General features: G+C 45.5%; 2 protein-coding genes across 2 annotated transcripts; both read right to left on the minus strand.

Moving 5' to 3' along the window:
- Positions 1 to 228: 228 nt before the first annotated feature.
- LOC117873257 (olfactory receptor 52K2-like) lies at positions 229 to 1,176 on the minus strand. Its single transcript, XM_034762420.1, has one exon. The coding sequence runs from the start codon at positions 1,174 to 1,176 to the stop codon at positions 229 to 231; it is 948 nt and encodes a 315-aa protein (XP_034618311.1).
- Positions 1,177 to 18,198: 17,022 nt separating this feature from the next.
- Positions 18,199 to 19,146, minus strand: LOC117873262 (olfactory receptor 52E2-like). Its single transcript, XM_034762435.1, has one exon. It carries the CDS (start codon positions 19,144 to 19,146, stop codon positions 18,199 to 18,201), a length of 948 nt encoding a protein of 315 aa, XP_034618326.1.
- Positions 19,147 to 20,914: the final 1,768 nt, after the last annotated feature.

Below are 20,914 nucleotides of genomic sequence, written 5' to 3' on the forward strand. Positions count from 1 at the left end.
GGATCCAGTTACAATTATAATTAGAAAGGTGGTAACCTTATGAGTTAATGAGCTGTACACAGACCAATTTCCCAGTTTGTAACGCTGACACAGCACAGTAAGGCCAGGAAAATATTGTATGTCTCTTAGATTGTCCAGTCAGTGATTTAGGGAAGATGGCCCAGCACCATGTCAAAAGCCAGCTCTGCACGGAACTTGGTCTGAGAGACAGAGCACCATGAGAAAATTTTACATCCTTTTATGAGTAAAGAGCCGGAGCAGCCTGTCCCGGATCTGTTTGGTCCTCACCCCGTAGATGATGGGGTTTACCATGGGGGGCACCAGGAGGTACACGTTGGCAATGAGAACATGGAAATGCCGGGCCACATTCTGACCAAACCGGTATGTGAGGGAGGAAAAGAGACCAGGGATATAAAAGGCTAAGATGGCACAGAGATGGGAGACACAGGTCCCAAATGTCTTGAGCCGGGCATCCTTTGTGGGGAGTCTGAAGATGGCCCTCAGGATGTAAGTATAGGACACGGCAATAATAAACATATCCAGACCATTCCCACAGAACAGCACAAAGAGGCCATAATAACTATTGATACGGATGTCGGCGCAGGCCAGTGTCACCACGTAGATGTGTTCACAGTGCGTGTGGGGGATGATGTTGGTTCTGCAATATGGCCACCGCCTCACTAGGAAGGGATAAGGCAGTACGAGCACACAACCACGCAGCACCACAGCCAAACCGATTTTGGCCACTACAGGGTTTCTTAGGATGGTTGAATGTCTCAGGGGATTGCAGATGGCCACGTAGCGATCAAAAGCCATGGCCATGAAGATCCCAGACTCCATGATTGAGAAGCAGTGAATGAAGTACATCTGGGTGAGGCAGGCACTGAAATTGATCTCCCTGGAATTGAACCAGAAGATGCTCAGCATTTTGGGCAGGGCTGACGTGGACAGGACCAGGTCGGTGATGGCCAGCATGCAGAGGAAATAGTACATGGGCACATGGAGGCTCGGCTCCATCTTTACGATGAACATGATGGTGAAGTTCCCCAAGATGGCTATGGTGTACATGGTGCAGAAGGGGATGGAAATCCAGATGTGGGCTGCCTCCAGGCCCGGAATGCCCAGCAGGATGAAGGTGGAGGGGTTGGTGAAGTCAGTTGTGTTGGAATATGACATGGAGCAAAGGAGACAGTGTCCAAATCTGAAGCAGAATGGTGTCTTCCTCATATACGGTACCTTCCCGTGATGTCCTGTATGTGCCCAGGCTCTAGGGTGATGGTAACAGTACAAATCCCTGGATGGAGAGACAATGTTAATATGAGACACTACGTCCAGTATTGGAGGATGTTTTCACGGCTGAAGCAGATTGGTCGCTCTTCACACAGTGAAAAATAACATTTTCATTATTCAGATAAATGAATTATGAACAACTGATCCTACTAATGCCAATTCCATATTTCATGGTGCTCCATGAGTCAATAATTCCTAAACATTATGGTGTGGGAAACATTAATAGACTCCCACAGGAAACACAAGAATGGATATCCATTATTGTTCCTTAATTCAATGAAACCCATGCTAGAGAGTCCATGCTGTACGGAGTTCTCCTTTCACCCAATTGCTCAGAATTTGAGAGTAGAAAAAAAACCAATCTTTTACCAAGATATGTGCCAACAGGATGCATCCCAAATAGAGCATATCCGAAATAGACCTGGGTGTTACTGATAGCAGCCCCATGGAAACCTGCACATTAACAGTAGTAGTGGCCAAAACAAAGACAATATTCGGATGCCCAAGGAATGCGATGAAGAATAATCTGCTCTGAACATGCACTCAGTTATCATCACCCAGTCTCTATAAAGGATACAGCAGATAGAAAGGGGATTTCTGAGACAGGCTGTAAGAATGGGGGAGGTTACCAGATGCAGTCAGATTGAAAAGTATGGGACAGTTTAGTTTAGAGCAGACACAAATAAGGGGGCATATGATAGAGGAGAGGAAAATAAAGAATTGAACTGATTACAATCAAATGGAGAAACAGAAGAGTTCCCAACCAGTAACATCAATAGAGATTTAGTGCTTCAAAGAGGCTAATGCCCCAAACTGAAACAAAATATCATCAAAAGTGATTGGGACAAAAAATTTAGACAGAACAACGTGAATGTAAATGTAAACAATGTAAATGAACATTCCGAGTGTTTTAAGAAGAGTTTATTAGATAGCTAAAAAGCCACAATTCCACAGTCAAGGAAGTGGAGAACTTTGGACAAAAACCTGGTTCAGTGGCAAAATGAAGGCAGCAATGCGGGGATGGGAAACAATATACACCTCGACCCCTATATACCGCTGTCCTCGGGAGCCAAAAAATCTTACCGCATTATAGATGAAACCGTGTTATATTGAATTTGTTTTGATCCACTGAAGTACACAGTCCCGACCCCCAGAGCGCTGCTTTACTGCGTTATATCCAAATTCGTGTTATATCGGATCGCGTTATATCGGGGTAGAGGTGTATAACAAATGGGGAAAAGGGGAAATAGCAAACAATACAATCGTAAGTTAGGAAAATAGATATGTGATGTTAAAGACATCAGGAAAAAAATCTGTGCTTGGCAGGGATATGAAAGGAGTATATTAAGTACATTAAGAACAAAAGAATCCTAACAAAGGTTTAGGCCAATTCTTAGAAGGAGAACAGAAACTTGTTAATGCTGCATAAAAGGTAGATGTGTTCAAGAAATATTTTTCTTCTGCATTCAGAAAAAAGCAGTAAGAGGTACTCATATCACCTGAGGAGATGTAAAACCTTAGACTTATGAACACCAGAGTTATGAGCTGACCGTTCAGCCACATATCACATTCGGAACCAGAAGTACGCAATCAGGCAAATAGAGGACATTTCTGTGTTAAACGTACACTGTTACAAATTTAAGGGAAAGTTTAAAGAATGATTTAACAAGATTATGGAACAATGGAAAAGCTGGTATGAAATTACTTAAAAGAAAGACTAGGAATATAATTAATGACAGTCAATGACATGGTGTGACGTTATGAGTGTAATATAATATCTCACTGAATGGTGACAGGGCCAGAAAGAGTTAATCAACTCACAGACTGACCTGACCCTGGGCTGAATTTTAAAGACTGGTTAGGAAGAACTGTAAATGAGCAGAGCTTTGAAATGCAGCCGGCATTATTAGAGGTAGAAGGGGAGGTGTTTGCTCAGGTCTTGTGATGTAAGCAAACAAGTCTTGTCTATTATTATGGCTTTGATTCAAAGATCAAAAAAGGAGTATTAATATTTAGGAAGAAACTTCAGTGAAATAGTATTATTGTCTCTATGTCTCTTTGAAGGTTGTGGTAACCTGTATCTGAACTGTCTAATGGATAAATTACCCTGTGCTAATTGCCAGGATGTTTAGAAGAAGGAAAGTTAAGCCTATTGTTTTCAAAGGCCAAAAGGCTGCTGGAAATGTATAAAAACCCTGGGACACAATCCTACTTCATCTCAGATCTGCTTTGGGTTTCAAGAGGGGGAAACCTTAAGCCACAAGGATTGAGATCCCCAGTCATTGACTGGAGTCACCTTGATTATGGACATTGGACTATAACCTATGGACTCTTTCTAAAAGGAGTTTTGGCAACTACAAGCTCATCTCTGCCATGTATCTGAACCTCAGGAATTGAATTCAAGTCTGTATGTGTATTGATCTTTTAACCATCACTCTCTCTTTTCTTTTTTAATAAATTTTAGTTTAGCTAATTAGAATTGGCTATAAGCATGTATTTTGGGTAAGATCTAAGTTATAGTTGGACCTGGGTGTGTGGCTAATCCTTTGGGATTGGTGGAACCTTTTCTTTTATATGATGAGACAAGATTTTCAGTAATCATCATCATATCTGACATATGTGTCTGGATGGAGGCCTGAGGCTGGGCACTTAAGGGAACTGCATTATTTGGACTTCTGAGTAACCAGTGAGGTAATATAGAAGCTGTTTTGTGCTGGCTTGGTAAATCTAAGTATTGGAATGTCCACTAGTTTGGGGTTTTTCTACCCCATTCAGTTTGCAGTTCACCCTAATTGAGTGACTTCTGCTGACTCCCATGGGCAGCATCATCACACATGGTTTATGGAAAACAGGCCTTGTCAAAAATAAATAAAACGATTTATCCTTTAATGAGAGTACAATTTGGTTGATCAAGGAAACCATGCAGATGCAATACATTTTGATATCTTTGAGTCATTTGCTTTAGTAGGGGAAAACATTCAAATAAAAAATGAACACTGTACTATATCAGTAGAGCATACGTTACATGGATTAAAAACTGACCAGCTGACAGTTTGCAGAAAACAGTTGTTAATAGGCCATTGTAAGGGGTGTTTCTAGTAGGGTTTTGCAGGGATCAGATGTAGCCTGGTGCTATTCAATATTTTCCACAATTTGGAAGCAAATAGAAAATCACTACAGATAAAATTTGTGGATGCCCCAAAGATTGTCAGAGTGGTTACAATTAGGAGGCCATGGTAGGATAAGAACATATAAAAACACGAGAATGCCCATACCCATACTGCGTTAGACCAAAGGTCCATCTAGCCCAAATTTCTGTCTTCTGAGAGTGGCCTATGCCAGGTGCTCCAGAGGGAATGAACAGAACAGGTAATCATCAAGTGATCCATCTTCTGTCATCCATTCCCAGCTTCTAGCAAACAGAGGCTAAACCCATTCTCCCTACACCATAGTCTCATCCATGAATTGATACCTTGCATGTCTACCTGTTTAACTGGTGCTGCACATGGAACTGGGAGCATTTCTGACAATGCTACCATGGAGGTCTTGGACTTCAATATCTTACCTTGCAGCTGAAATATGACCTCCAGGACATCTCTCCTATCCTTCCCTGTGTCATTGTTACCTACATGTACCATGACCACTGGCTCCTCCTCAGAACTACAGATAACTCTATCTAGATGTCTCAAGAGATCCACAACCTTTGCACCTGGCAGGAAAGTCACCATGCAGTTCTTCTGGTCAGCGCAATCCCACCTATCGATGTTTCTAATAATCAAGTCCCCCCAAAACTATTACCTGTCTCTTCCGAATAACTGGAGTTCCCTCCCCCGGAGAGGTATCCTGAGTGCAAGAGAAGACCATGACATCATCTGGAAGGAGCGTTGCAACAGCTCCAGTTGGATGTTCTCCTTTCCTGAGACTTCCATCTTCTGAACAGCACAGAGGCTGTCAGACCAGGGGTGCGACCATTCTACTGTGGTCCGAGAAAGTCTCATCTATGTACCTCTCTGTCTCCCTTAGCTCCTCTACTTCAGCCACTCTGGCCTCCAAGCCCTGAACACCATCTCTGATGTCCAGAAGCTGCTTACACTAAATGTACACATACACACCCTGCCCATACATGCTGCATTGCATGCAATAAACTGGATAACCCTCATTCTGTTGCTGGACTTCTGCCAGCATTCTCTTATTTTCATCCTGCAGCTCGTTCCTTTGTTGTTGCTTTGTTTTTAACAGGAGGGGGTGTTTTTAGTCTTAAGTTTAAAGAATGTTAAGTGTATCTACTCCCCCACGCTCCTCCTCCCAGCTCCCTCACAAGAGTCCCCTGTTCACTTGCTCCTCTGTTCACTTAGGAGTTGGCTTTTTAAAGCCCTGGTCTTCCTGAGTAGCCCCGCCTGCTGTTTAAGGGTTGATGGGCTTAGGGATCAGAGCCTCATTAAGAAGTTCTCAGTGTTGCCTAGCAGGCCGATAGGCTCAGCACATGGTCCCCCAAACAGACAGACCACATGGTATATTTCCGTCAAGCAGCAAGCACACCACAAACACTACAGATAACAAACTTACCCCAAGCTAATCTTGATCTGGAGCATTCGGTGAGTTGGGCCAATGCAAACAAAATGTTCTAATACAGTTCAAATGCAAAGTTATCCTCTTGGAACAGGGAATGGAGGCCTGCCCCACAGACTAGGGCACTGTATTATAGAATGCTGTAACCCACAAAAGGATTTAGGGGTCACTATGGCTGCACATGGCATTGTTGAAACCGATGCATGCAGTCAGAGGGTACACATTTCAGAAAGGATGTTGAAACATTGGAGAGCGTGCAGAAAAGAGTAATAAAATGATTGGGCACTGGAGAAAATCCCGTGCAGTGAGACTTAAAGCTCTTCATCTATTTATCTTATCAAAAGGACAATCAAGTGGAGACTTTTATGGGGAGAAAACCATGCGTAATAACAGGCTCTGTAATGTAGTGGAGAAAGGCAGAACAAGACTCAAAGGCTGGAAGCTGAAGCCAGAGAAATTCCAGCTGGAAATAAGGGCCAAATGTTTTGCACCAAGGGTGATTAACCATAGGAAATACTGCGAAGGGAAGTGGTGAATTCTCCAACTCTGCATATCAGCAGATCCAGACTGGATGCTTTTCTGGAAGATCTACTTGAGGGCTTGTCTACACTTCAAATTCTAAAGTGGCACTTCCAGAGCACTTCACAGGAGACACTACTTGCACTGACAACAGGGGTTCTCCCATCAGTGTAGGTTGGTAGCGAAGTTAATGGAAAAATTCTTCCATCAACCTCATCCTGTGTACACTGGGGTGAGGCCGATATAACTACATCTCTCAGGGGTATGGATTTTTTTTCCTCTTTCAAAAAAGGCAAATGCAAAGTTAGGTGAGTGGGACTCACAAATGGACTGGCCATTGTAGGTGGCCATTGTAGATAGTGATGGCGGCATCACCTTTTTTTAAGTCTGTCTGACACATTCGATTAGAAAACCTCATTTTCTGTTGTTTGTAAATTTGCCAAACTTTAACCATTTGGTGTGAAATTTCCCATGCTGAGTATCTGCTTCCTGATGAATTGTTGTTTTAAATGTTTTAGCCATAACAGTTCAGCCTACTTCTCAAATGAGCTGGCAACAAATATGACATATCCATGTTGAAAAATTCTTAGAATTCCTTCAGTGAGGAGCCCTAGCACCTCTATGCTTTCCAGCAGATAAAAGCCACCCCCGTTAACAGCCAGAGCCCTGAGGTGCAAGAGGAGGAGGTGACAGTGTCTGTGCATTATCACACAGTGGGCTCCTGAGTACTTTACTAAGTTCTTACTCCAAAGGGGAGTTTTGCCTCAGTGGGGCTTGAGGAAATTATGGGCCATAACCTCAATATTTGGATTTGTATAACTACTAACACTTTTCATTCGGAAGAATCCACTGTGCCATTGAAACTCAGCCACCTCGGGGCTGGAGGCCATCAGCTGGGGCAGGCAGAGGTCACACAGAAAAGAGGGATATTTTGGCCAGTGATATTGGAGTAAACTCATCCCCTGTGGCAAGGGTCCTGGGATGTTTAATGGCTGTGCAGAGCAGAAAGGACCACAGATCTATTCTCTACCCCATCACACCCACATTGCCCTGGGTTTGTTCAACAGGTGTGTGTCACAGAGGTCATAGGTTCAGTGATCTGGAACTGCTCTGAATCAAACCCAGGCAGGACCCTCTTTAGTGTGACTCCCCTCAGAGCACACTCTGCTAGGGGAAGCCTCCTTGGCTTCAACGCCTCCTGGGACTGACCTCAGAGTGTTCAGCAGCCCTGTTCTCACCGGGAGCTCCCGAAGACCCTGCACCCCAAACTCGCAGTCAGCAGTGACTCTCAGCCAGCGTTGTAAAACAGAAGGTTTATTAGTCAACAGGAGCACAGCGTAGAACAGAGCTTGTTAGGACAGGAATCAGGGACTTTCAGCAAAGTCCATCTTGGGGGAGGACACCCAGAGTCCAGGGCCCTGGAGCCCTTCCCCCCTGAGTGCCCAACCGCGGCCTGACTCGTTTCCCCCAGCCAAGTCTCGGTCACTCTCTAGCCTCTTCTCTGGCCTTTGTCTCTTTCCTGGGCAAAGAGGCCACCTGATCTCTTTGTTCTCCAGCACCTTCAGTTGGCACCTTGCAGGGGAGGGGCCCAGCCATCAGTTGCCAGGAGACAGGGTGTCGGCCATTCTCTGTGCAGACAGCATCACACTTGCCCTCTAGGGCTCTGCAACAATCACACACCCTTATCCCACCACCTAGATACTTAAGAAATAGGGGATACTGAGGCAACCACAAAGTATTCAGATAAAACATTAGGAACATTCCAACGTCGTCACAGTGAGCTCCTCTGTAAGAGATGGGTACCTGTGAATTCTGAGATGGAAGAGTCTCCCCACACCTCTCTCACCCCAGCATGTGCAGAAATATCCCACGCTGAGAACCGACACAAGGGTTTGCACTGTTGATAATATAGCTGCATGCAATCCCAGTGGGGTTTGCTCAGACTGTAGCTGAGATGCGGCATCTGAATACAAACAGGCTGGAGACTGGAGACACTCTAGCTAATGTGTCTGTTTCCATGTCTGTGCTTCTGTGCTCTTTTTCCAGATTTAGGAGTAAACAGTAATTAAAGAACCTTCCCAAAGGGAGATGAGAACTCTTGGGCTCTCTGCTGAGTCAGAGAGGAATTGGCTGCTCTGTGTATTTGTGTATATTTAAAAGTTATAGTTGATTAGTAAGAAAACTAGGGATAATGCCTAGGTCTCCATAGGGTATGCCCAGGATGGGTAAGTAGATAGTAAGCGATGAATGAGGTGAGATACGAACACTTTTTGCAGGCACACGGGGCCATCACTAAGGGATCAGAAATCAGTAATTCTCATCAGTAACTATCATAATACGGTTTCAGAGTAGCAGCCGTGTTAGTCTGTATCCGCAAAAAGAAGAACAGGAGTACTTGTGGCACCTTAAAGACTAACAAATTTATTAGAGCATAAGCTTTCGTGGACTACAGGCCACTTCTTCGGATGCATATAGAGTGGGAGAGTATCCAGTTCTGAGAGCTCATTCTTAATCTTTCCCTGTTTGCTGTATAGGATGCTGATCAGGTGGTTTCGCAGTTTCTTTGAGAGTGTGTGACACAGTCTCTCAGCATAGTCTGTGTGATATGTAGATTGTAATGGATTTTTTACCTTTAGTCCTTTTGGTATGATGTCCATCTGCTTGCATTTGGAAAGGAAGATGATGTCTGTCTGTATCTGTACGAGTTTTTTCATGAGGTTGATGGATTTCCATTCCATACGGCTAAATGCAGTGCCTTGCATAATGACAGGTTTCAGAGTAGCAGCCGTGTTAGTCTGTATACGCAAAAAGAAGAACAGGAGTGCTTGCATCCGAAGAAGTGGGCTGTAGTCCACGAAAGCTTATGCTCTAATAAATTTGTTAGTCTCTAAGGTGCCACAAGTACTCCTGTTCTTCTTTTATCATAATACGGTGCAGCACCTTTCAATGAAGGACCTTGAAAACACCTAGCAAAGAAAAGTCTCTATGAATGAATCCCCATTATATAGCTGGGTAAACTGAGGCTAAGGTAGATGTGACTTGGAGAAGGTCACACAAAGAATGATAGAACCCAGGAGTCCTGACTTCCCTGCCGTAATCATGGTCTCTCCATCAGTAACTGAGAGGATGACAAGAGGGAAAGAGACCCACCGTCTAGCAGGGGCTGTTTCTTGGCTGGATGTGACGGATTTTCCTGCTGTGAAACATGGAACTGTGGTACCACCGAGCCTTCTGGCATACCAATCTGGGCCCCCTCTCACGCTGTGAGGCTGTTAAAATCTGCATCCTCTCAGGTTTTGTATTTACACAACCATACAAAGACAGGGACACATCCAGCTGCAATTACATCTATGCTTTTACTAGCCACTCATGAACCCACAATAGAGAGACTCCAGCCAGTTCCCCTCAGCTCCCCAACCTAGGACCCCAGAGCTGCATCATCTTGCCCTAGTCAAAGGCCTGACCAGTGTAAATTTATTACCCAGTCCACCCCTCCCTCAGTGTGGAGAGGACAATGCACCAGCCCCTGTGCCTGAGCAGATTTCCCTTTTACTTTTCAAACAATACACTGTTTTAGGTAAAAACTATAAAAGAGATTTATTAAGTACAGAATGATACATTTTAAGTGATTCTAAGTAATAGCCTACAGGTGAAAGTTGGTTACCTAAGAAATAAAGGAAACCACAATCTAAGTTCTATACCCCAGCCAGTATTTGAATCAAGCAGTGACTCACCCTGATGGTACAAACAGTCCACCAGCATCCATACACAGGCTAGAAATCCCTTCACTTTAGGACCACAACCCCAGTTCAGTCCCCGTTCCTAAGGTGTTTCCATGTGTTGAGTTGTGGGGGGAGTGAGGCCAAATGATGTCTCTGCCCCCTTTTGTAGTTTCTGCCATGTGGAGGGAGCTTCATTTTTCCAAGCAAAAGTCCCCAGTGCCGTTAGTGGAAAAGCACAGGAAGAAGATGGATTCCAGTGTCACATGAGCTAGTCTCATGTCCTTGCCTGCTTCGATGAGTCATAGCAGGGGCTATTACCCATTTCCTGGCTAGAATGTTCACAGGAAAGTCCATCAGGTGGGGACAAACTTCTTTTAAGGTCTATTATGTTTCTTAGTTGGCCATTACCTTGAATGGTTCATCAAACTGGATGTAAACTACTTTGTGGGTGTTACCAGTATCAAAAGCATTTGAAATACTGGTATATAATCAATATTCATAACTTTAGCTACAAAAATGACATATGCACACAAATAGGGTAATCACATTTAGGAAATCATAACTTTTCCATTGAGACCTTACATGTTATTCTTTATATAAAACACATAATCATAGAATCATAGGACTGGAAGGGACTCAAGAGGTCAGCTAGTCCAGTCCCCTGCACTCATGGCAGGACTAAGTATTATCTAGACCATCCCTGACAGGCGTTTGTCCAAGCTCTTAAAAAAATCTCCAATGATGGAGATTCCACAACCTCCCTTGGCCATTTATTCCAGTGCTTAACCACGCTGACAGTTAGGAAGATTTTCCTAATGTCCAACCTAAACCTCCCTAGGTGCAATTTAATCCCATTGCTTCTTGTCCTAGCCTCAGTGGTTAAGAAGAACAATTTTTCTCCCTCTCCTTGTAACTACCCTTTATGTACTTGAAAACTGTTATCATGTCCCTTCTCAGTCTTCTCTTCTCCAGACTAAACAAACCCAATTTTTTCAATCTACCCTCATAGGTCATGTTTTCTAGACCTTCAATCATTTTTGTTGCTCTTCCCTGACTTTCTCCAATTTGTCCACATCTTTCCTGAAATGTGGTGCCCAGAACTAAACACACTACTCCAGTTGAAGCCTAATCAGCATGGAGTAGAGTGGAAGAACTACTTCTCCTCTCTTGCTTACAATACTTCTACTAATACATCCCAAAATCATGTTTGCTTTTTATTTGCAACAGTGTCACACTGTTGACTCATATTTAGGTTATGGTCCACTTTGACCCCCAGAACCTTTCCACCATATTCCTTTTAGGCAGTCATTAACCATTTTGTATGTGTGCAACTAATTGTTCCTTCCTAAGTGGAGCACTTTGCATTTGCTTTTTGAATTTCATCATATATACTTCAGACTATTTCTGCAGTTTGTCCACATCATTTTGAATGTTAATTCTATCCTTCAAAGCACTTGCAAGCCCTCCCAGCTTGGCACTCGTTATGCCCTTCCAGCATGACTGTGAACCATTGATAACTACTCTCTGGGAATGGTTTTCCAGCCAGTTATGCACCCACCGTATAGTAGCTCTATCTAGGTTGTATTTTCCTCGTTTGTTCATCAGAAGGTCATGCGAAGCAGAATCAAAAGCTGTACTAAAGTCAAGATATACCACATCTACCACTTCCCCCATCTACAAGGTACTGCTTCCCCCCATATCCACAAGGCCTGTTACTCTATCAGGTTGGTTTGACATGATTCATTCTTGACAAATCTCAGCTGACTGTTACTTATCTTCTTATTTTCATCTAGATGTTTGCAAATTGATTGCTTAATTATTTGCTACATTATCTTTCCAGGTACAGAAGTTAGGCTGACTGGTCTAAAATTCCCCACGTTTTCCTTATTTCCCATTCTATAGATGGGAATTACATTTCCCATTTTCCAGTCTTCTGGAATCTCTCCCATCTTTCATGACTTTTCAAAGATAATTGCTAATGGCTCAGATATCTCCTCAGACAGCTCCTTGAGCATTCTAGAATGTATTTTAACAGGCCCTGGTGAATTGAAGACATCTAACTTGTCTAAGTAATTTTAACTTGTTCTTTTCCTATTTCAGACTCTGATCCTATCTCATTTTCATGGACATTCATTGTGTTAGATGTAAAATTGTCAACAACCTTCTTGGTGAAAACTGAAACAAAGAAGTCTTTAAGCACCTCTGCCATTTCCACATTTTCTGTTATTATTCCCCCCACCCTCATTGAGTAATGGGCCTACCCTCTCCTTAGTCTTCCTCTTGCTTTTAATATATTTATAGAATATTTTCTTGTTGCCCTTTATGTCTCTAGTAGTTTGAACTTGTTTTGTGCCTTGGCCTTTCTAATTTTCTCCCTATATACTTGTGTTGTTTCTTTATATTCATCCTTTGTAATCATATCACAATGGTAAATATGGGGGTGCTAGGGTGTTGCTTTGGGGCACAGAATTTCACACCTCCCCCTTAGTTCATTTCAGGAACTTTAGTCACTGACTAATGTGGAGGCCCGGGACAGGAGCCAACTCTGAGCATGCTGAGGGCGAGGGGAAGGGATCCGGCTAGATCAGCCACTGTTCCCAGAAGCGGAGACTGGCCACACTGAAGCTTTTCATCAGTAAATCTTTTGTCATTCGGGGGATGTGTGTTTTTCCACACCCCTGAACAAAGAAAGTTGCACTGACAAAAATGCAGCATAGACAAATATCTCCACTACAGCATCATGCCCCTTAGAGTAGGGTTTCCACTCATCCGAGTTTTACCCGGACAGTCTGGGATTTGGTTTCTGTGTCCGAGTGCCATTTAAGAATGTCAGGTACCCAGTTTTCAACTGGAAAGTCCAGTCAAAAAGAGGATCTGGCAGTGTCCAGTTTCTGCAGGGTGGAGGGACACCTTGGCTCATTAGCCCACGGCAGCCCCTGCTCAGCTGGAGCTGCCTCCTACCTTATCATGCTGCAGCAGCTCCCTTGTGAGCCCCAGGGCAGAGGGCATCCAGCTGGACATGGGCACCATTCAGGGAGGTCAGAGGGCCTCTAGCAACTCCTGAGTTTTGTACCTGAGGTCTACGCACAGTGCACGCCCTAGCCCCAGATGGAGCAATTAACTGCAACACAGCTTGAGTGTGGAATGTGATGAGTTCTCTTTGTTTATAAACAGAGGCAGGGTGAGTAACATAAGAAATTAAATTAAGGATCATTAGATGATCCTGAAAGCATTGCCATGCATTCCAGTTAAAGGATAAGAAACAAATGGTAGGAATAAATGGTGAGAATGGAAAGAGGTAAATAGTGGAGTCCCCCTGGGGTCTGTACTGTACTATAATAAAGAACAATACTGTCAGACACAGAGATGAACATGATTTGTTGGGGAAGAGTCAGCATGGTTTTTCTAAAGGGAAATCATTCCTCACCAATCTATTAGAATTCTTTGTGGGGGTCAAGAAGCATATGGTGTGACGAACTGGGACTGTTCTTAATGTGGTCTTTGCAGGGCCGGCTTTAGGCCGATTCAGCCGATTCGGCTGAATTGGGCCCCGCGCCAAGAGGGCCCCACGCTGCAGCTATCAACCCCACCCCCAGCTCACTTCCCCGGCCCCTCCTCCCCTCCCCTGAACGCCCCGCCCCCTCCCCTGCTTCCCGCGAATCAGAGATTCGTGGGAAGTCTGAAAAGAAGCAGGGGCGGGCCAGCAGCACAAGGTAAGCTGGGGTGGGGGTGGGGGTGCGAGAAGGGCTCCGGGGAGGCGCGGCCCGTTCCCGCAGGCCCCAGCGGCTCTGGCCCGGCCCGATCCCTGCAGCTCGGCTCGGGTCCCGCCCCCCCCCCCCCCCGGGCGGGGCGGGCCCGGCCCTCCCGCAGCGCGGGGCTCCCCCCCCCCCGGGGCGGGGCTCCCCCCCCCCCGCAGCGCGGCTCGGGTCCCCCCCGCGGCGCGGGTCCTGTCCCGGGTCTCCCCCCGTCCCGCGGCGCGGCTCGGGTCTCTCCCCACCCCCATCCCCCCCGCGGCGCGGCTCGGGTCTCTCTTCCCCTCCCTCGCCCCCCCGGCGCGCGGGCCCGGGTCCCCCCCCCCCGTCCACCTCGCGGCGCGGCTCGATTCCTGGGGGCGGGGCTTGCTGCAAGCCCCGCCCCCAGGAATCGGGCCCCGCTCTTGCTAAAGCCGGCCCTGGGTCTTTGAATGCTGAGTGGGGAGTGTTGGTTGGGAAGGCAGGGGAGGTTGGCTAGGACGGTCTGCATTGGGGGATGGGAGACTGGCCTTGAGGGAAGATACCTGAGCATGTAACATGAGAACCCAGAAGGGGTTGGAGGCCAGGTGACACCTTTGCCCGAGAAACTGAACAAAGGCTGTGGGAGGGGTCGCTGAAGGGAGAGTTTCAGGAGCTGGCTGGTGGAATGGCTGGGAGGCAGACAGGGCTCTGACCTCCCAAGGGGGCTGTGGGGCCCTGGGACCCCAAGATGGACCTAACTGAGGGGGGTCCTGTTGTCTGTGCCTGCAAGACCTGTCTTGGACTGTGTTCCTTTTGTCTAAATAAACCTTCTGCTTTACTGGCTGGCTGAGAGTCATGGTGAATCGCAGGGAGCCGGGGGTGCAGGGCCTTGTGTCCCCCCACACTCCGTGACATATGGACAAGGCGGATCCAGTGGATCTAGTGTACTTAGATTTTCAGAAACCCTTTGACAAGGTCCCTCACCAAAGGCTCTTAAACAAAGTAAGCGGCCACGGGATCAGAGGGAAGGTCCTCTCATGGATTGGTAAGTGGTTAAAACATAGGAAACAAAGGGTAGGAATAAATGGTCAGTTTTCAGAATGGAGAGAGGTAAATAGTGGTGACCCACAGGGTTGTGTCCTGGGACCAGTGTTGTTCAACTTATTAATAAATGATCTGGAAAAAACAGTAAATAGTGAGGTGGCAAAATTTGCAGATGATACAAAATTAATAAATATATTTAAGTCCAAAGCAGACTGATACAAAGGGAATCTCACAAGTCTAGGGAACTGAGCAACAAAATGTCAGAAGAAATTTAGTGTTGATAAATGTAATAGGGTCTAAATTAGACATTACACATCTAATAACAGACCTTGGATGGAGTCACTGTGGATAGTTCTCTGAAAACATCTGTGCAATATACAGTGGCAATCTAAAAAGCTAACATAATATTTTCAATCATTAGGAAAGGGATGAGGGGTGTTCTTATTAACTAATTAGATAAGAAATAAGAAAGAAAATAGAATATGGCCTCTATAAATCCATAGTACAACCACATAGTACATCCACTGCGTGCAGATCTGGTCAACCCATTTCAAAAAAGATATACTGGATTTGGAAAAGGTACAGAGAAGGGTCACAGAAATGATTATGGGTATGGAACACCTTCAGCTTGAGGAGAAATTAAAAAGCTGGGACTTTTCTCCTTGGAAAAGGGATGGCAAAGGCGCGATATGATAGAGGTTCTATAAAATCATCACTGGTGTGGAAAAATTGAATAGGGAAATGTTATTTACTCCTTCACATAAGACAAAAACTAGGGGTCACCCACTAAGTTCCTTCTAAGCTGTATGGCCGCGAAGCAGGCTATCAAGGGCCAGGCAGGTGGGGAGAGACGCCCCTCCCCTGGTATGGCCCAGCCCAGCCCCTCTGGAGATGCCGTAGCCATGGAGAGGTGCCCCTCTCTCAGCCAGCCCCACAAAACTGCTACAGTGGGGCAGAGGCACCCTTCCCCCGGCCCAGCCCAGCTAGAGCCACTGCATCTGGGGAGAGGCACCCCATCCCAGGGCTGGCCCAGCCCAGCTCCACCGGAACTGCCGCAGCTGTGGAGAGGTGTCTCTCCGTTGGCTCAGCCCAGCCCAGCCTCACTGGAGATGCCATGGCCAGGGAGAGTCACCTCTTCCCCAGCCCAGCCCCGCTGGTGCTGCTGCAGCCGGGGATAGGCATCCCTACCTCAGCCCAGCCCTGCCGGAGCTCCCCTGGCTCTGAGCTGCTGCAGCAAGAGAGGGCTTGGGGGAGTCCTCTTTCGCCGCTGCAGTCCCGGGGGCAGCCTACACCACAAGCCCCTCATCCCCGGCCGCACCCCAAAGCCCACATCCCCAGCCACAACCCTCCTTCCCCTGCCCCCCAACCCTCTGCCCCCGCTCTGAGCCCTCTCCTGCACTCCAAACCCCTCGCCCCAGGCCCCAGCGCATATCACCTCCATATTGCTGCACATACCAAAATTAATTCCACACATAAACGTAAAAAATTGAGGGAACATTGGTCACCCAATGAAATTAATAGGCAGCAGATTTAAAACAAACAAAAGAAATTATTTCTTCACAGTCAACCTGTGGAACTCTTTGCCAGCGGAACTTGCGAAGGCTAAAACTATAATTCAGTTCCAATAAGAACTGTATAAGTTCATGGAGATCGGGTCCTGGGGCTGGTTTTGTCCAACATCTTTATTAATGATCTGAAGGATGGTGTGGATTGCACCCTCAGCAAGTTCACAGATGACACTAAGCTGGGGGGAGAGGTAGATATACTGGAGGGTAGGGATAGGGTCCAGAGAAACCTAGACAAATTGGAGGATTGGGCCAAAGAAATCAGATGAGGTTCAAAAAGGACAAGTGCAGAGTCCTGCACTTAGGACAGAAGAGTCCCATGCACCGTTACAGGCTGGGGACCGACTGGCTAAATGGCAGATCAATAGAAAAGGACCTGGGAATTACAGTGGACAAGAAGTTGGATATGAGTCAGCAGTGTGCCCTTGTTGCAAAGAAGGCTAACAACATATTGGATTGCATTAGTAGGATCATTGCCAGCAGATCGAGGGAAGTGATTATTCCCCTCCATTCAGCACTGGTGAGACCACATCTGGAGTTTTGAGTCCCCCACTACAGAAAGGGTGTAGACAAATTAGAGAAAGTCCAATTTTGTTGCTGGAGGGCAACAAAAATGATCAGGGGGGTGGGGCACATGATTTATGAGGAGAGGCTGAAGGAATTGGGTTTGTTTAGTCTGCATAAGAGAAGAGTGAGGGGGGATTTGATAGCAGCCTTCAACTACCTGAAGGGGTGGTCGAAAGAGGATGGAGCTCAGCTGTTCTCAGTGGTGGCAGATACAGAACAAGGAGCAATGGTCTCAAGTTGCAGTGGGGGAGGTCTAAGTTGGAAATTAGGAAACACTATTTCACTAGGAGGGTGGTGAAGCTCTGGAATGGGATACCTAGGGAGGTGGTGGAATCTCCATCCTTAGAGGTTTTTAAGGCCCGGCTTGACAAAGTCTTGGCTGGCATGATTTAGTTGGGGATTGGTCCTGCTTTGAACAGGGCGTTGGACTAGATGACCTCCTGAGTTCTCTTTCAACCATAATCCTCTATGTTTCTATGTTTCTGTGGAGAATAGGTCCATCAATGGCTATTAGCCATGATGCGCAGGGATCCTACAGCATGTTCTGTGTTTCCCTAGCCTCTGTTTTCCAGAAGCTGGGAGTGGGTGACAGGGGATGAATCACTTGATGATTGCCTGTTCTGTTTATTCCCTCTGAAGCACCTGGTAGTGGCCACTGATGGAAGACAGGATAATGGGCTAGATAGACCAAAGGCATTACCCAGTATGGACATTCTGGTGTTCTTTTGTGGACTGCAGCTGTATCTGCCACCGCTGTAACCCCCTAGACCCAACTCCCCTTCCAGAGATAGATCCCAGGAATCCTGAGGGGTTCTCTTTCTCTGAAGAGTTAGTAACAAAGTAAGAACATACATAAAAAACTTTACACTTAATCAGTGGCTCTTAAGTGGCTTTCCATAAGATTTAAGAAAATGTTAGTATTATAGCTGTGTGGCTCTAATAATTATTACATTTTATTTCTTTCATATAGGAATTAGATACAGTGCTCCTGTGATCTAGTTACCAACACGTAGAAAGATGGAAACCCAATAGGTAGGTACATAGACCAAGTCCCTGGTTTGTCATGCTGAATCAGCACAGTTAGGTCAGGAAAGGATCTAATGTCTCTTTGACTGCTCAGTCAGTGATTCAGGAAAGATGGTCCAGCACCATGTTACCAGCCAGCTCTGCATGGAGTTCAGTCTGAGAGCCAGAGCACCAGGAGAAAACTTAGGTCCTTTTATGAGTAAAGAGCCGGAGCAGCCTGTCCCGGATCTGTTTGGTCCTCACACCATATATGATGGGGTTTAGCATGGGGGGCACCAGAAGGTACATGTTGGCAATGAGAATGTGGAAATGCAGGGGCACATTGTGGCCAAACCGGTGAGTGAGGAAGGAGAAGAGAGCTGGGATGTAAGAGGCTAAAATGACACAGATGTGGGAGACACAGGTCCCAAAAGTCTTGAGCCGGGCGTCCTTTGTGGGGAGGCTAAAGATGGCCCTGAGGATCTGGATATAGGACAAGGCAAGAAAAAATACATCCAGACTGGATAGAAAGAATGCCAGAAAGAGGCCGTAGTAACTACTGACACGGATGTCAGCGCAGGCCAGATTTACCACAGCCATATGCTCGCAGTACGTGTGGGGAATGATGTTAGTTCTGCAATATGGCCAGCGCCTCACGAGGAAGGGATAGGGCAGTACGAGCATGCCGCCACGCAGCACCACGGCCAGGCCGATCTTGGCCACCATGGGGCTTGTCAGGATGCTGGAATGTCTCAGGGGATCGCAGATGGCCACATAGCGATCCAAAGCCATGGCCACGAAGATCCCAGACTCCATCACTGAGATGCAGTGAATGAAATACATTTGGGTGAGGCAGGCACTGAAATTGATCTCCCTGGAATTGAACCAGAAAATGCTCAGCATTTTGGGCAGGGTAGACGTTGACAGGCCCAGGTCGGCAACGGCCAGCATGCAGAGGAAATAGTACATGGGCTCATGGAGGCTCAGGTCCATCTTCACAATGATAAGGATGGTAAAGTTTGCCAAGATGGCTATGATGTATATGGCACAGAAGGGGATGGAGATCGAGACATGGGCTGCCTCCAGGCCAGGAATGCCCAGCAAGATGAAGGTGGAGGGGTTGGTGAAGTCAGTTGTATTAGAATTTGACATGGCATGGGGAGAAAGTGTCCAACTCTGAGGCCAAATGGTGTCTGCTGCATGTGCCGTATGTTCTCCTGAATTCCTGTATGTGCCCAGGGTCTAGGGTGATGGTCGCAGTACAAATACCTGAATGGAGAGATAATGTTAATATGAGAGACTACATGCACTACCTGAGGCTGTTCTCATGGGTGAAGCAGATTGCTCGCCCTTCGGAAACTGAAAAATTCAGTTTTCATTATTCAGATAAATGAGATATGAACAATTGACCTTACGGAGGCCAATTCCATATTGTATCGTGCTTCATGCGTCAATAATTCCTACACATCTGGGACTATTTAGTTTAGAGAAGAGAGAAAGAAGGGGGCATGTGATAGAGGAGAAGAAAAGAAAAGAATGGAAGTGATTACATTCAAATGGAGAAACAGAGAAGAGTTCCCAACCTGATAGGAAGGAAACATATAGACAGAAATATGGGAATGGAAATTAGGAGTTCTTTAAACCATGATTCCACAGTGAAGAAAGTGGACAACTTTGGCTAAAAACCCAGTTCAGTGGCAAACTGAAGACAGCAATTGTGTGGGGGGAGAGGCAGAGGGGCAAAATAGATAGGAAATGTAGAAAAAGGAAAATAGCAAGTAATTCAAATTGGAAGTTATGAACATTGCTAGGGGACTTTAAAAGACATCAGGAAAAAATCCATGCTTGGCAAGTTTAAGGATAGCAAAAAGGAGAGTATTAAGTATATTAAGAAGAAAAGAAATCCTTGAAAAGGTTTAGGCCAATTCCTAGAGGGAGAAAGGAAACTTGTTAATATCGCAGAAAATGTAGATGTGTTCACAGAATATTTTTGTTCTGTATTTGGAAAGAAGCAGTTTGAGGTACTCATATCACATGAGGTGATGAAATACTTTCCAGTCCATTAGCTGTCAGGGAGGATGTTAATCAGCATCTACATAGAACCTTAGAGTTAAGAGCACCAGAGTTACAAACTGACCAATCAACCACACATCTCCTTCAGAACTAGAAGTGCACAATCAGGCAGCAGCAGAGTCACAAAAAAAAATCCAACAATTTAAAAAAAGGCAAATAAAGGCCAGTTCTGTGTTAAATATAAACAATTTAAAAAATAAAGTGACATTTAAAAAAAATGATTTGACAAGGTTAAGAAACAAAGGAAAAGCTGGTATTGGATTAGATAAAAAAAAGTCTAGGAATGTAATTAATGCCCGTCAACAACATGGTTTATGGAAAACAGGTCTTTTCAAATAATTTCATTTTTTTAAAGTACACATTTGGTTGATCAAGGGAACCGTGCAGATGTTAGAGACTTTGATTTCTCTGAGGCATTGGATTAATAGGGGAAAACATTCAGATAAAAAATGAACACTTCACAATATCAGTATAGCACATATTTAATGGACTAAAAACTGGCTAACTGACAGATCTCAAAAAGCAGTTGTCAATGGACTACTGTCATTGAATGAGGGTGTTTCTCACAGGGTTCTGCAGGGATCAGTTCTAGACCTGATGCTATTCAATATTTTCATCAATGATCTGGAAGCAAATAGAAAATCACTGCAGATAAATTTATGCATGACACAAAGATTGGCAGAGCGGTTACAATGAGGCGGCCGGGACAGGCATACTGATTGATTTGGAGCATTTGGTGAGCTGGGCCAATGCAAACAAAATGTTTTAATACAGTCAATTGCAAAGTTATCCTCTTGGAACAGGAAATGTAGGACCAACCCACAGACTAGGGCACCTGCAGGGACCC

Source organism: Trachemys scripta, chromosome 1 (assembly GCF_013100865.1).
Source record: "Trachemys scripta elegans isolate TJP31775 chromosome 1, CAS_Tse_1.0, whole genome shotgun sequence".
Taxonomy (NCBI): Eukaryota; Metazoa; Chordata; order Testudines; family Emydidae; genus Trachemys; species Trachemys scripta.

What these genes read in the sequence shown, in the direction of transcription:
- LOC117873257 (XM_034762420.1), bottom strand. Translation starts at nt 1,176, where the DNA reads ATGTCATATTCCAACACAACTGACTTCACCAACCCCTCCACCTTCATC.
- LOC117873262 (XM_034762435.1), bottom strand. Translation starts at nt 19,146, where the DNA reads ATGTCAAATTCTAATACAACTGACTTCACCAACCCCTCCACCTTCATC.